The sequence below is a fragment of the Heteronotia binoei genome, chromosome 6 (genome assembly GCF_032191835.1).
Source record: "Heteronotia binoei isolate CCM8104 ecotype False Entrance Well chromosome 6, APGP_CSIRO_Hbin_v1, whole genome shotgun sequence".
Classification (NCBI taxonomy): domain Eukaryota; kingdom Metazoa; phylum Chordata; class Lepidosauria; order Squamata; family Gekkonidae; genus Heteronotia; species Heteronotia binoei.
Window position 1 is genome coordinate 37,236,972 of NC_083228.1, and position 15,003 is coordinate 37,251,974.

General features: G+C 41.4%; 1 protein-coding gene across 1 annotated transcript in view; it reads left to right on the plus strand.

Moving 5' to 3' along the window:
* Positions 1 to 4,907: 4,907 nt before the first annotated feature.
* The window catches only part of LOC132573656 (lipase member M-like), a 38,950-nt gene continuing 28,854 nt past the window's right edge, over positions 4,908 to 15,003 (plus strand). The window contains exons 1-2 of the mRNA XM_060241280.1: positions 4,908 to 5,010; positions 13,235 to 13,352. Coding sequence (XP_060097263.1) covers positions 4,915 to 5,010; positions 13,235 to 13,352 — 214 coding nt within the window. The 5' untranslated portion in view covers positions 4,908 to 4,914. The remainder of the gene's footprint in view (positions 5,011 to 13,234; positions 13,353 to 15,003) is intronic.

A 15,003-nucleotide genomic window follows, 5' to 3' on the forward strand; every position in this document is an offset into this window, starting at 1 on the left:
GCCCTTTTAGTTACACATTTTTTGGAAAATAATATTTCAAATGACGTTCCTATGTTGTTTGTAATCCTTTTAATTGGAATATAGTGGCTACATATATTTTTATGAATGGTTTTATTCTATGAGTGTATTTCCCTAGCTTAAACAGATCCCCTGACAAAGCCATTGGCTAAATGTGTTGGGCTCAAGAAGGAATAATAATAAAAGTTTTTTTCTACACCTTGACTCTCTCCCCCCTTCTATTGCTGGTGTGGTCATAAATTCTTCTCTGTTTTTAATGTAAACAGCTGGTGATAGATGACTGACAAACAGGACATGAGCTGAAACAGCAGCTAATCCCAGGGAACTAGAATCGTGGCGGCATTGCAGTACTGATCTTATTAGACCTGTCGGCGGCATTTGATACAGTCGACCATCAGTTGCTAATGCGTCGCCTCGCCGACATTGGGGTTGGGGGGCTGGCCTTGCAATGGCTCTCCTCCTTCCTCTCAGGTTGGGAACAAAGGGTGGCTATTGGGGGGAAACAATCCCAGAGACACACACTAGATTGTGGTGTGCCTCAGGGAGCAGTTCTCTCCCCAATGTTGTTCAACATCTGTATGCGCTCCCTTGCCCAGATTGCCCGGAGGTTTGGGCTGGGTTGCCATCAATACGCAGATGACACCCAGCTCTATCTACTAATGGACGGCCGGCCCGGCTCTGCCCCAGGGAATCTGGATCAGGCCTTACAGGCTGTTGCGACATGGCTCAGGCTGAGTGGGCTGAAGCTGAACCCGGTGAAGACAGAGGTCCTTTGTGTGGGTCGCGGCGCCCTGGGTGGGGAAATAGCTCTCCCGGCCTTCGATGGCGCGCCATTGAAATCAGCGCGCCAGATAAAGAGTCTAGGTGTTTTACTGGGGCCTTCATTATCAATGGAGGCCCAGGTAGCAGCCACTGCCAAGTCAGCATTCTTCCATATGAAGCGGGCAAGGCAGTTGGCCCCTTTCCTAGAGCGTCGCGACCTCGCAACAGTGATCCATGCAACGGTCACCTCAAGACTGGACTACTGTAATGCCCTCTACTTGGGGCTACCTTTGTGCCGGACCCGGAGGTTGCAGCTGGTGCAGAATGCGGCAGCCAGGCTATTGTTGGGACTCCCGAAATGGGAGCACATACGGCTGGGGCTGCGCGGACTGCACTGGCTGCCAATTACATACCGAGTCCAGTACAAAGTGTTGGTCATTACCTTTAAAGCCTTGTATGGCTGAGGACCAGCCTACCTGAGGGACCGTCTCTCCCCATATGAACCCCAGAGGGCACTGAGGTCAGCTGGAAAAAATAAAATGACTATCCCTGGGCCGAAAGAGATCAAGCTTCAGAATACCAGAGCATGGGCCTTTTCAGTCGCGGCCCCTGCCCTATGGAACCAGCTTCCTGAGGAGGTGCGGGCTCTGCGGAACCTTGATCAGTTCCGCAGGGCCTGCAAGACTGTCCTCTTTAAACGAGCATATATCGACTGCTGAACTGTTGTGAATTAAGGATCCGCCAACACGGTCCTGTTTTAAGGACCTACGTCATTATGGAATTATTTAAACTGGCAGAAACTACCGTCAGAATACCACCATTGCTGCCAGATCAACTTAAACTATGAACTTTTAAATACACTAACTGTTTTTTATATAATGTTTAAAGTTTGTATTGGTAAATTTAAAGTTTTTATTTATTATTGTATATGTATAAAATGTTGTCAGCCGCCCTGAGCCTGCCTAGGTTGGGAGGGCGGGATACAAATAAAATTTATTATTATTATTATTAGAAGTAACAGCAGCTACATCTTTAATGTTCTTTAGGAAGTCAAAGATGGCTTTGATGGTTCACATATACAGGTAAGTTAATTTTTCTCCTATCTGGAATATCTAGCATTTTTAAAAGTAAGAAATAGATGTGTCCCCTTTCCATTCAAAAATATTGATATGGTTAAAAAAATAATTGTGTTAGTGTTCACAGCTCTTTGTGTTACTGGTTTATCTGAAGGTGAAAAAATCATGTTAGTGAAAGAAATTATGTAGCATGCACCATAATTTTAGGCACTCTTCAAGTAAAAATTGGAATAACGTGTAGTAGAATTTGGGACACAGCTAAACCACCAACACATACAAGAAAATGAATCTCTATTATTCCCTCTCTTGATAAGATTAGTGAGTGCGTCTGCACAGTCATGCAATAGAAATAGTATCATTGTATACCTTTATTGGCATATCAGCCATCATAAAATAAGTAATGATCCAGGCATTAAATACAGAATCACAGAGTAAGCCATAACCTAGTCAGTAAAATACAGAATCCATCAAATATAAAATTTTTAACAGAGATTTCATAGGGAAAAGGACTGAAAGGGAAAAACAGAAGCTACACTATGTAAAATTATCTTTGACTTTAAGAATTTCCACAAGGAATTTAGAAACTACTTCAGTAATTTCAGGAATCAACTCATTCAAAGGAACTGACATTTAAGATTATTATTCATATGACTTTTAGAATGTATCAAATTAGAAAGCATCTTTGTCCTAGGGCACTTATAAAGAGGGCAATTCAAAATTACGTGATCAATTGTGTCTAAAGAATTAAGGCTGCAGGAACATAAATGCTCTTGCCTCGGGATCTGGAGATACATATTCCAGAAAGCATCTTGGAAAGGAATGCATTCACCCTAGCTGCCCTGAGTCCGTTTGGGGTGGGCGGTGGAATATAAATATGATAGAATAAAATAAATAAAATAAAATAAAAAGGCTCTGCATTGTAAAGGATCAGCAGCAGCATGGAGATATCAAGCTATCCTGCCCAAATGGTTAGTAAGACCAAGACAAACAATTATAAGGTTGGCCTGGTTGGAGTTTTTGTTGTTCAATATCGATAAGACATTGCTTGATAGATTTAAAGACATGGGATTCATCAGATAAACCTAGATTGTTGAGTATGATTCCAATTTGGTTGAATTTAAATTTGATTGTAGTATCCCAAGTTGTATTGTGCAATTAGTTTTTCAGAACATTTAATAGGGATCCCGGTTCAGCTCTAAAATGGAGTTTAAGCCAATAACGTATTCCCACAACCCAAGCCTTAGTCCCAACCAAGTTTTGGCCAGCTTCCAGAGAAGTCGTAAAGTAAGATTTGTAATATTATGGGAAGATAAGGAAAGGGCTGTCCACAATGAAGATTTTGAATTGCTCAAAGTAGTCACTAATTTCTTAACTTCCAGGGTGAGAAGCTCACCCTCAATAACATCCAGCTTCCTGAATACACAAACCACATACTTTGCAATTAGTAAAGAATAGTCACAGTCATCACTTATCTGTTGGTACATTTCATTCTTGCCCCCCCCCCTTCAGCCTGAGTTGGAATATCCCTAGTACAGGCTGCTTCAGGGAGTTCATTCATATCAGATTGTTTCTAAATCATTATTCATATCAGATTTCATCTCTAAATCCTGATTAGACGCCAAAGTGGAAAAGCGGTTAGTTGTTTCAAGAGCAAAAACAGAGTGTTCCGCTTGGTTGCTTTAAAAAAAAAAAAATCCCCAATTTTGGATTGCTTGCTGGCTGGAGAAACAGGTAAGTTATTTGAGTCTTTTAGGCGTTTGCCAAGAGTTGTTGCATACATAAAAGTTGAATAATTATAAGGTTGTTATAATAAGGTTGTTATAGTTATAATAAGGTTGTTAAAGTTCAAGTTCTTAAATGAACTAGCAAGTGAAGGTTACCAGTTATAGAGAAAAGGACAAATATGTGAGTAAGCACTTAACAGGCACACCCAGACAATATCTCACAGCTGGCATCAGGAAAGAGCTTGAAGCAATAAACACAGACTTGGCAAAGGAGAACAAATTTTTAGATTCCAGCACTCATCACTGGCAGGGTGTCCTTCAGATTAAAATTTATGGGTCAGCAGCCAAAGGTTAAAAGAAAACCTGGTATATCACAGAGGAGCATCTGGGTATTCCAATAAACTGTCCCAGCAGGCAACAGATTTTGCAGAAATGGAGAGTGTTCCAAGTAAGAGCAGTTCAAGATTAGATAAAATTATAAAAGGTCTGGCAAAAATAGATAAAAAAACCATTTAAAACTATTCAAAACCTTGAGTAAATCTAAGCTTTCCCACAGCAACCTTCAGGTAGCCCATTGGAACCTAGCAGTCATGCAATAAAAGTATCTGGGGATGGTTACACTCCGATGTTTTTGTTCAAGTTCTTAAAGGCTTATTAGTAGGAAACTGAAAGAACATTTAAAATAAAAATAAAGAGGGGCTCTGCAGCGTCCGCAGGTCCGGAAATCAGCTGCCGCCGATATCTCGGTTCCAGCAGACAAGCTGCTTGCCTGCCAGAATCCTTCCTGGATCCTGGACTCGGGTTCCCCAACCTGGGGAACCCCCTGATTGGCCGATTTAAGACCGACCGTCAGGAGCAAATCCGTGGTCAGTCTTAATGAAGGGTCGCCAAGACCGAAAGCAAAAGAAAGGCACCCTAATTATTAAAGTTTATTATGAACAACAGCATAATGTTTGTGACTACTTCTGTAATATTGTGGTTTCTTATCTTTTAGTATTCTGATATTCCAGCCCCAAAATATTTAATTGAAATCAAGTCCCATTGTATGCAGTGAATCTTACTTGGAAATAGGAACGAGATCATAAACCAACTGCATCAGTTTCAAAATTATTTGAAATAAATTCTTTGAGATAAATAGATCTTAATATCCTTAATGCTTCATTCATCAGCTAGATTTCCTGTTGCCATGTAAATCTACCATCCAAATAATGAGCATTAACAGATGTTTATTTATGTTTATTTATTTTAAGATGTTTATTTATGTATTCAGTTTCTATACCACCCTCCCTGTAGTTATTTTTGAAACTACTGATGCTGTTTTACATAGGTCTAGAATGTGGCTGGCTGTGGCAGTGATAAATTTAATCCAACAGGCTATATGCTCAGAACTATTTGGAAGACATATGAATCCTCAATCTTTCATGAATATTGTAAGTAATTTATTCAGGTACCTTTTGATACCAGGCATTGTGTCACTGTGATAATAAATAGTATGATATCCTTTGGAACTGGGTTTCAAGAGCACACTCATAAAGTTAAAAATACATATCTAATAGTATCATGCTCTGAGAGAACTGTGACTGACCCAAGATCACCCAGCAGTTGCATGTGGAGGAGTGGGGAATCAAACCCAGTTCTCCCAGATTAGAGTCTGTGCTCTTAACCACTACACCAAACTGGTTATATAGTTTCAGGTGGTCTCGGAAGAGATAGATTATCTAGACTCATTGTAATTTGGACTTGGGTGTGGTTTGAGGATGGAAACAACCTTAGTGTCCCTGACTGATGATCTTTGCAGCAACAGTGATAGGGGAGTGCATCCCTGTTGGTTTTCTTGGATTCCTCAGTAGCTTTTGATACCATTGACCATGGAGAAGCTGGAGAGGATTGCTGGGCTGGGAGTAAGGGGCACTACTCCCAGTCAGTAGTAGGGGGCCATGCTTCAGTGGTTCCACTCTTATTTGAACATCCAATTCCAGAAAGTGGTGCTGAGGGACTGCTGCTTCACCCCATAGCATATATGCTATTTAACATATACATGAAACCACTGGGGAAACCATTCAGGAATTTGGAGTGAGGTGCTACCACAATTATGCAGTCAAGTTTCCTGCATTTGGGGAAATGGCAGGTGTCAGCACACCCTGACTACAGAGTCAGCCTAATCTGGAGGGGGTGGTGTCCCTGAACAGAATGGTTTGTAGCTTAGGGATGCTATTAAATCCAGCCATACAGTTGGAGGTTCAGGTCTTCTCCATGGCACACAGTGCCTTCTATCAACTCTAGCTGATTTGCCAGCTAAAGCTGTTCCTCAGAGATATCAATCCAAGTTAATCCTTTGAAAACAATCCAGAAACTTCAGTTGGTCCAAAATATGGTGGCCAGTCTGAACTTGTTTACAGGGATCATATCACTCTTCAGAGATGAGGTGGGTGGAGATTACAGAAAGGGTGTTTTCTTGGTGAAGCTTCACCTTTGCAACACTCTCCCCTTTGAAGCTCACCTGGTGCCTATTTTACCTTCTTTAAATTGGCAGGCTAGAATACATCTTTTAACCCAGGCTTTTAATTAGGGAATTTATATTTGCTGTTTAATGGTCTGCTTTGGTTTTATGGATTGTTTTTATGCTGTTTATATCTAATAGCTTGCTTTCTTAATGACTTGAGGTTTTTGTTTGATTGTTTTTATGTGGTGGTTTTAAATTGTATGTTACCTTGAGCCAGACTCTGAAGCAAAAAATGGTTCTTAATAAATAGGCTCAGACAGAGATTCCCACAACAAGCCTTCTTTTTTTGTTGCAACAAGTGATGAGGCTTACACCTGTATTTTGCTTAGTCTTTTGGCCCTGTACAGTGCTGTTTTTCTTTTTCGTTAGTGATATCAACTGGGGTTTAAACTGGGGTTGCCAACTCTGGTTTGGGAAATTCCTGAATATTTGGGAATGGTACCTGGAGAAGGCAGATTTAGAGAAGAGGAGGGAACTCAGTGGGGGTGTGATGCCATACTAGCCACACTGAAAAATGCCATCTATTCCAGGAGAACTGAAACGGAGGCTGCGATCACACACACTAAATAATGCACTTTCAATACACTTCTCAACAGGATTTTACTGTGTAAACTAGCAAAATCCAGTTGGAAAGTGCATTGAAAATGAAGAAGAAGAAGAAGATATTGGATTGAATGGATTGAAAGAAATGGATTGAAAGTACATTATTTAGTGTGTGCGATTGCAGCCAGAGATCAGTTGGAATTCCAGCAAACTCCAGACCCCTGTTAAGTTTATCTGACAATTTAACTATGGTTACCAACCCTCAGGTAAGGCCTGGGGATCTCTAGGCATTAAAACTAACCAGGAAACAGAGATGAATTTCCTGAAGAAAATGGCTTTTTTCAGAGAGTGGTGTCTGTGGCATTAAACTCTGATAAGGCCCCTCCCTCCAGCCCTCCCAGTTTGGTGCAGTGGTTAAGAGTGGTGGACTATAATCTGGAGAACCAAGTTTGATTCCCCACTCTTCTTCCACATAAAGCCAGCTGGGTGACTTTGGGTCAGTCACAGTTCTCTCAGAGCTCTCTCAGAGCTCTCTCAGCCACACCTATCTCACAAGGTTGTTGTGGGGAGAGGAAAGAAAGGTGATTGTAAGATGCTCCATGTGAAAGCTTCAGATAGTGAAAGGCAAAGTATAAAATCAACTCTTCTTATGCCGCAAAATCTCCAGGAATTTCTGGACCCAGGCTTTACACCTCTATCTCAGATCATAAGAGAGATCTGCCCATGGATCTTAGTGTTCATTGTCTAATGCAGGGGTTTCTGTGGGCATCTTTGGAATTCTGACACAGGATGGTGGGCACAACCCCAAAATTGGCTGACATAGGGGGTAGGCCACAAAGGGAAAGCCTAAGAGTGAGGGAGAAGAGGGGTAATTGTTTTTAAAAATGCACTGGGGAAGAAGGATGTGAGGGGCAATAAAATCAGTGTGATACAGGCAACTGCCACTGAAACAACATTTTTTTTAAAAAAACTTGTTATCAGGTCTTCAATAACTAACCAGAGGACTCACCCATTTTCTAAAAATACTTGGTAGATGCCAGCAAAGGTGTTGTTCAGAGCAAGGGTGGCTTTGGGCACCTTGCTGGGGACTCCTAGACTAATAAATACATGGTTAGAGGCAATAAATGAGTATGGGAAGGGAATTCAAATTTGGTTGTCTTGGGATTTCTGTGATTTTGTTTGGTTTATATGTTCTCTCTCTTTTTTTTTTTTAAATCCATATATTTTATGTCAGGATTGCAATAGCCTTTGGTCATTAGCAGTAGATATATGATGACGATAAAAGCAAATATTAGGTTGAATAAGATAGAACATTCATTTTCCATTTTCAGTTTCTCCCCTTTCTGGTTCTCAACCTTTCTCTAGTGCAAATGGTGGATGGCAAGATCTCACTCAATTGCCTAAATTGTCTTCATAAAATAAAAGGGCAGATAAAGCAAATGAAGAAGAAGGAATGAAAAGTAGCAATGGACACAAAATCTGACATTTATATTCATGCTAGGAATATGTTTATGAGAACATAGCTGAATAGAAATGTAGCAATTAGCTGAATTTACATCAGCTATTTGTGGAAACCTCGTTTCTGAGTCAATGTAAACATTTAGGTCCTTCAGAACACTTGCACGTATGGATGAGTGAAACCATTTTAGAAAATCCATGGAAAAATCTGTACCCCTAAATTTGATTTACAAGTCAGATTTGTACAAAAAACTAGACAAAGGCTGAGATGAAAACCAAGACCTTGCTGATATATGAGGTCTGCTGATGCCACTGTGCTTATTTGTAGGCCGTAAGGAAAAGGCATACACTCGCATAGTCTTGCATGAACACATGCCATTGCTTACAGATTTCTAGGCAGGCTAACATGTACAGGGCACACATACAGCTGATTTGAGGAATTCCTCCTGTGTTTTCCAATTTAGATATTTCCCAGCTCTTAATTAGATCACCTGGAAGAATCTTTATATTAAGTCATCATCCCAGTTTAATTAACTCAGCTAGTTTGGAAAACCAGGTGCACTTTTCTACTCAGTAACTGCAGGCTCAGCTCTACCCATTATTATAAGAGGAAGGAATAATGAGATGAGGATTTAGCAAGATGAATTGGCCTCTCAGGATGCCTTAAAGTATGAGCCTCAAGGTCTGGAGTGGGAAGTACAGGAAATTAAGGGAGCACTTCCTTCTAGCTATTTAAAGGAGGGGAAAGAATCTTCTTCCTTGTTATTACTCCTCTATTATTGCATTATGTTGGACTACGTGTCTTCCTGTGATAAATCAAAAGGTACTGCTTTTGTGAACACTTACTCAGGCTGCCAAAGAACCTGGTGACTAGACACCATAAAAGATTGGAAAACATGGAGAGAGCTGGCCCATAGAATTAGCAAGAATTGGACATGACTGAAAGAAGAAGAAGAAGAAGAAGAAGAAGAAGAAGAAGAAGAAGAAGAAGAAGAAGAAGAAGAAGAAGAAGAAGAAGAAGAAGAAGAAGAAGAAGAAGAAGAAGAAGAAGAAGAAGAATGGTCCATGGCATTTCATCTAATTGGAGGGGGGTATCTAGTCGGGAGCAACAGGGCTCAATTCTGGGCCTGGTACTTTTAAATATTTTTATAAATGAGCTGGATGGGGAGTGGAGGGACTACTCATTAAATTTGCAGATTACACCCCAGAAGATAGAATTCAATGACATCTGGACACACTGGAAAAGTGGGCAGAATGAATAATTCAACAAGCATTAAGTGCAGAGTTCTGCATCTGAGTAACAAAAATGGATGAGGGGCACTCTTCTGGGTAGCAGTGTATGTGAACAAGGTCTTGTGGTTCAGGTGGACTGGAAGTCAGTGGTATATCTAGCCTATTTGGCACCCAGGGTGGATAATTTTTAACACCCCATCCTCTATTTTTTTGGCATCAAGTCACAGATGAATTATGGCAACCCTGTGGGGTTTTCAAGGCAAGAGGCATTTGGAGGTGGTTTGCCATTGCCTACTTCTGTGTGGACCCTGCTTCACTTCTGAACTCTGTTGAGATCAGTCCAGGTTGGGGCTATCCAGATCAGCGTCCCTCTGCTATATGACAGAATTATTTTTAGTAATAGCCATGAAATAAAACAAATAATAATAATGGTCAGAAAATAGATTCAGGTGGATAGCCAAGCTGGTCTGTGTCACGTTCTCAGTCTGAAGCATCAGAACAAAGTTTGGTCTTAAAGGATGAAAGGACCAAAACTTTGTTTCAATGGCCCAACAAGAAACACAGGCAGTGGAAAATTTATTTTATTTAACTTTGTATATATAACCATGCCAGTAAAGACATTCATATTTCAACACTCTATTCCTTTATGAGAGCCAGCATGTTGTAGTGCTTAAAGTGCTGGAATAGGATCTGGGAAATCCAGGTTCTAATCCCTATTTGTGCCATGGAAACTTGCTGACCTGGACAGCCACAGGATAGCCTGATCAGAAGCTAAGCAGGGTTGACGCAAAGGCAGGCAATGGCAAACTACCTCTGAATATCTCTTACCTTGAAAACCCCACAGAGTCACCATAAGTCAGTTGGCCTCCCTCCCCCAAAAAATTCCATCATACCACTCATGTTCTGAACAGGCACTTGAGAGGGCTTCCATTCTCCATTTTGAAGCCCAAGAGCTGACCATCTCAATTATTTATCAGGCTTTTTTTTTAGAGCTAGGGGTCTGCCTTTGTACTAACTTTTACTAACTAATGCTAGCCAAGGCATCACAAAATAGTGATTGCCAAGGCTTTTATTGTAGCAGGAACTCCTTTGCATATTAGGCTATACACCCTGATGTAGCCAATCCTCCAAGAGCTTACAGGGCTCTTAATATAGGGCCTACTGTAAACTCCAGGAGTATTGGCTACATCAGAGGTGTGTGGTCTAATATGCAAATGAGTCCCTTCTACAAAAAAAGCCCAGATTGGATGTTAAGAAACATTATCCCACAAAGAAGGTGCTCCCATACTCCATTGTTTCCAGATGACTAAAGTCAAACCAGAGAAATTAAGAGAGGGAAAGCTTGTTTTATCTTGCTACAATAACAGGGTTATTATATTTTGAAAAGCAAAAAAGAGGACATATTTTCCACCTGACTATTTCAAACAACTGATTTCTATTAGAAATCTCATTTTCAACACTACTATTTAAGATTGAAGCTTTCTTCCACTGGGGGACTATAGGGCAAAACAAACTAAGCCTCCCAACTCAAAAAGAGGACATTTAATCAGGTGTTGTTGTTTTTTTAAAGCCCAGTGAGAATGGACACCCAAAAAATTTAATAACCTTATGCAACACCCTAACTAACTACTGCTTTGCAAGGTCTGGCTGAGCTGGGTGCAAGGAGAAGAACAGAAGAGGACTAGACTATTGAGGAAAACAACCTGCAGGATTGCGATTTTGGTAGCAGTTTTCAGTGTGCTGGCTCTGTGGTTGATAAGGAAGTTTGCTCCAGTCTTGGAGAAAGGAAAGGCTAGCCGATGAATTCTAGTGTGCTTTTTGCTATGCTCAGACTTCCCAGAACTGCACTTTAAAAATAAAACGGCGGGGGGTGGGGGCGTGGTGGAGTTCAGCTGGATGCAACATGAGGTTGCCTTTGAGGGCCCCCTTCAGAGGTCTTCCGCTAGCTGCACCCAGGATGGACCATGCCCCACCCACCTTGATATGACACTGCTGTAAACTATATATGCTAGTTAAAAAGAATACATTCATGATAATCTAATCTAATAGCCTAAACTTAATGCTGTATAATTTTCAACAGTACATATTATAACACTAAGTCTAAATGTTCTTTAATCAGACATCTGACATCAGATGAGAATAATTAAACATTAGACTAGAGTAAGCTCAATATGAATAGTCAATGTAATGCAGCAGGAAACAAGGCTAATGTGGTCTTAAGTTTTATCAACAGAGGCATAACATCCAAAACACAAGATGTCATAGTCTTACTATATACTGCACTGGTCAAGTCCTGTGTGTAGTTCTGGAGACCTCCTTCAAAAAGGATGTAGACAGAACTGAGGTGGTGCAAAGTGAGTGCCAAAGATGATCATGGAAAAGCTGAGGTACTTGGGAATGTTCAGTCTGGAGAAGCTTGAGAGGAGACATGATTGCTAAGTATTTGGATGGCTGTCACCTACAGGAGGTCAGGGAGCAGTTTCTGTTAGCTGCTGAAGATAGGACTCACAATAATGGGTTTAAATAACGGGTGGGTGAGTTTAAATTATGATCAGAAAGCTAGCAGCAGGTTATTAGGAGTCTGTTTTATAGTAAGAGTAGTTCAGCAGTGGAATTGGCTGCCTAGGGAGATGGTGGTGTCCCCTTTCTGGCAGTTTCCAAGCAGCAGCTGGATGAATACTTTTCAGGGATGCTTTAGGCTGATCCTGTATTGAGCAGGGGGCTGGACTAGATGGCCTCTATGGACACTTTCTACTCCAGAATTCTGTGATCATAACACAGTGGCACAGCACCAGCATTGGTAATTGGTATACTGTCCCACAGAGGGAAAAACAGTAACACTGATGACCTGCAGCAAGGCTTCGATCTCTTAGAGATCATGCTGGACTTCATAGCAGCCTCCTACCAGCATCCATTGATCAAGGAGAGCGAAGCAGCTGAATCCTGCATGAGTGATACATGTGGATGCAGTCAAGTGACACCAGCCAATGTGGTCATGGCTCCCTGACATCAGGCAACAGGAGTATAGCTTCCTTCCTCCCTTCTGGAAAGAACACTATAGTGTGGCTGTCAGGGGCCTCATGATGAATATAGCTCAGTGAGCTCCGTCAGATGGGCTTGCGAGTCCTTGCCTGAAGCCTAGGCAAGTTTATTTCTGCCATAAGTAGAACTATAATTTTATTTCTTACATAAGAAATAAAATAAACTATACGTTTTTTTTTTTTTACATAAGTAGAACTATAATGCAGAGAGAGCAAGAGAGCAACTAGGGTTGGTAGAACCCTCCTGGCAAATGTCGGGAGATGGTGGGGGGGGGGACCTTGCTTATTTTTGCAATGCTAGTGAATTTGTGAATTATTTTAACCTTCAGCTGTTATGTATGTGGACTTATGTATGTATGTGAATTGAAGTGGGTGTCCTGCCTGGCTCACTGGAGCCATATGAACAGAGCTTTGGGAACTGGGAACAATTGGTAGCAGGATCCAAATACTTGCTGCTCTATACTAATCACAGGGCCCTGGTCGGTTTGAATGAACCAGTAACGTGCTTGTGCGGGAACTGGGAGTTGTATTTAGTTTGGGCCCTGTTGGCCGATTCTTGACTCGTTAGTGCAGCCACCTACCATGTTGTACTCAATAAAGAGTTTGTTATCACTACCACCTTGCCTCATCGATGCATAGAACCCATTATATTATATCAGCTGAAGGAGTTTTGATCCTAGAATGGTTTATTTGTTCATTGAAAGCTTTAGCCTATAAAAGATGATGAGGGTTTGTGGCCAGTTTAGTTCTTTAACAATATTCTTGGTCCTGGATATTTTGTGATCCCAGCTTGTTCTGGTAATTGCCCAAACAAGATTATAGTAGAGATCTGGTTTTTCCTCTAAGGATTTTTTTTGTTTATTTGTTTCTTTGCAGCCTGAAATTATCCAGTCCTGGGGATATCCCAGTGAACAATATGACGTGCTGACCGAGGACGGCTATTTCCTGCAATTAAACAGAATTCCTTATGGATTACACAGTCATGAGAAAAAGGGTATTGGTTTAATGTAATTCTCATGTTTCAAAGTTGATTAAGGGTATGGCTTACTATCTCTGGTGCTGTATATCTGTAAATGAAAAGCTAAGGGGCAATGGAATGAACAAAACAGCAGAACTAGCTAGAATAATAATAATAATATTTAATTTATATCCCGCCCTCCCCCCCGAAGCAGGCTCAGGGTGGCTTACATATAATATAAAATGCAAACATTACAATAATACAATAATAAAAGTACACTCGTTACATAACAATTATATATTACAGTTCAATTATATGTATTATTGCATTAAAACCATCTAATCAAAACCATCAAATTTAAAAACCAACAAATTAGTTTGGTGCTACAGTCTCAATGTTACTCATCTTACAATTTTACATGACGATGGTACAATAGGTTCCACATTAAGAAGGGAAGGCAGCCTGGGAGTGAGGCTCCCCGACCTAAAATGTTATAGCTATGGGCATGGGAAGGTCTCCCCCACCTCCATTCTGCTGGCCTTGGGGAGCTGCCCTAAGCAGAAAGGATGAAGGGAAGATTCATTAATTCAGACTGGTTTGCAAAGTTCTCATTCTCAGCAAGTTCAGATCCCATTAGCTTATAATTGAGGTTGGGATGTTTTGTCCCAGTGTGCATCACCTTACACTTATAAACACTGAACTTCATTTGCCACATTGTCACCCACTCACCCAATTTGTGGAAGTCCTCTTGTCACTCTTCATTGTCAGCCTTGGTTTTCACCATCCAGAATAATTTGGTGTCATTCGCAAACATGGCCTCTACACTACTCAATCCTAGTTCCAGATTACTCATGAAATTCAATAGTACCAATACCAATCCTTGTGGGACCCCGTTGCTTCCTTCCTTCCCTTGTGAGAGATGTCCATTGATTCCTACTCTTTGCTTCCAGTAATTTAACCAGTTTTTAATCCATAAGAGAAACTGTCCTCTTATATCCCATGACTCATTTGATTGCAATGCATCCTTTCCCCACAAGAAGGTGCACCCTTTAACAAAATATTCCTGGCTATGGTGTTGCTGGGACAGATGTTTCCGGTGCTTGCTACAGCGCACAAGTAGGTAATGAAAAGCTGAGCAGCCTGTCACTAAATCAGATCTCTCATTGCAGTTGGCAATCAGAACATGACTCGAACCAGTGGGTGCTTCTGCATCCCTATATGTGGCTGCTCACTGGCTAGCAGGCATTCTTTGACTCTTGACCATATTATTCCTGAATTAGCTCCCCTTCCTGATCTTGTCTTAACAGTGGGCGTTTTCACACTCACCTTCAGCCGGCGCGACCCCCCTCTTCACCGCACAGGATCTGCGCGGATTTTGCACTAAACGCTGCGGAGCAGCCGGAAGAGCCGGAAACTCCCGGCGCAAAAGCCGCTCAAACGGAAACCGCCAAAAAGCAGTTTCCATTTGCGCGGCTTTTGCACCGGGAGTTTCCGGCTCTTCCGGCTGCTCCGCAGCGTTTAGTGCGAAATCCGCGCAGATCCTGCGCGGTGAAGAGGGGGGTCGCGCCGGCTGAAGGTGAGTGCGAAAACGCCCAGTGTGTATGCTAGCAATACTTTACAGGGCACCTTTGCATTATGCAATAGTACATAGAGATGTGTTTGACCTGAAGATTAACTGATAATATGA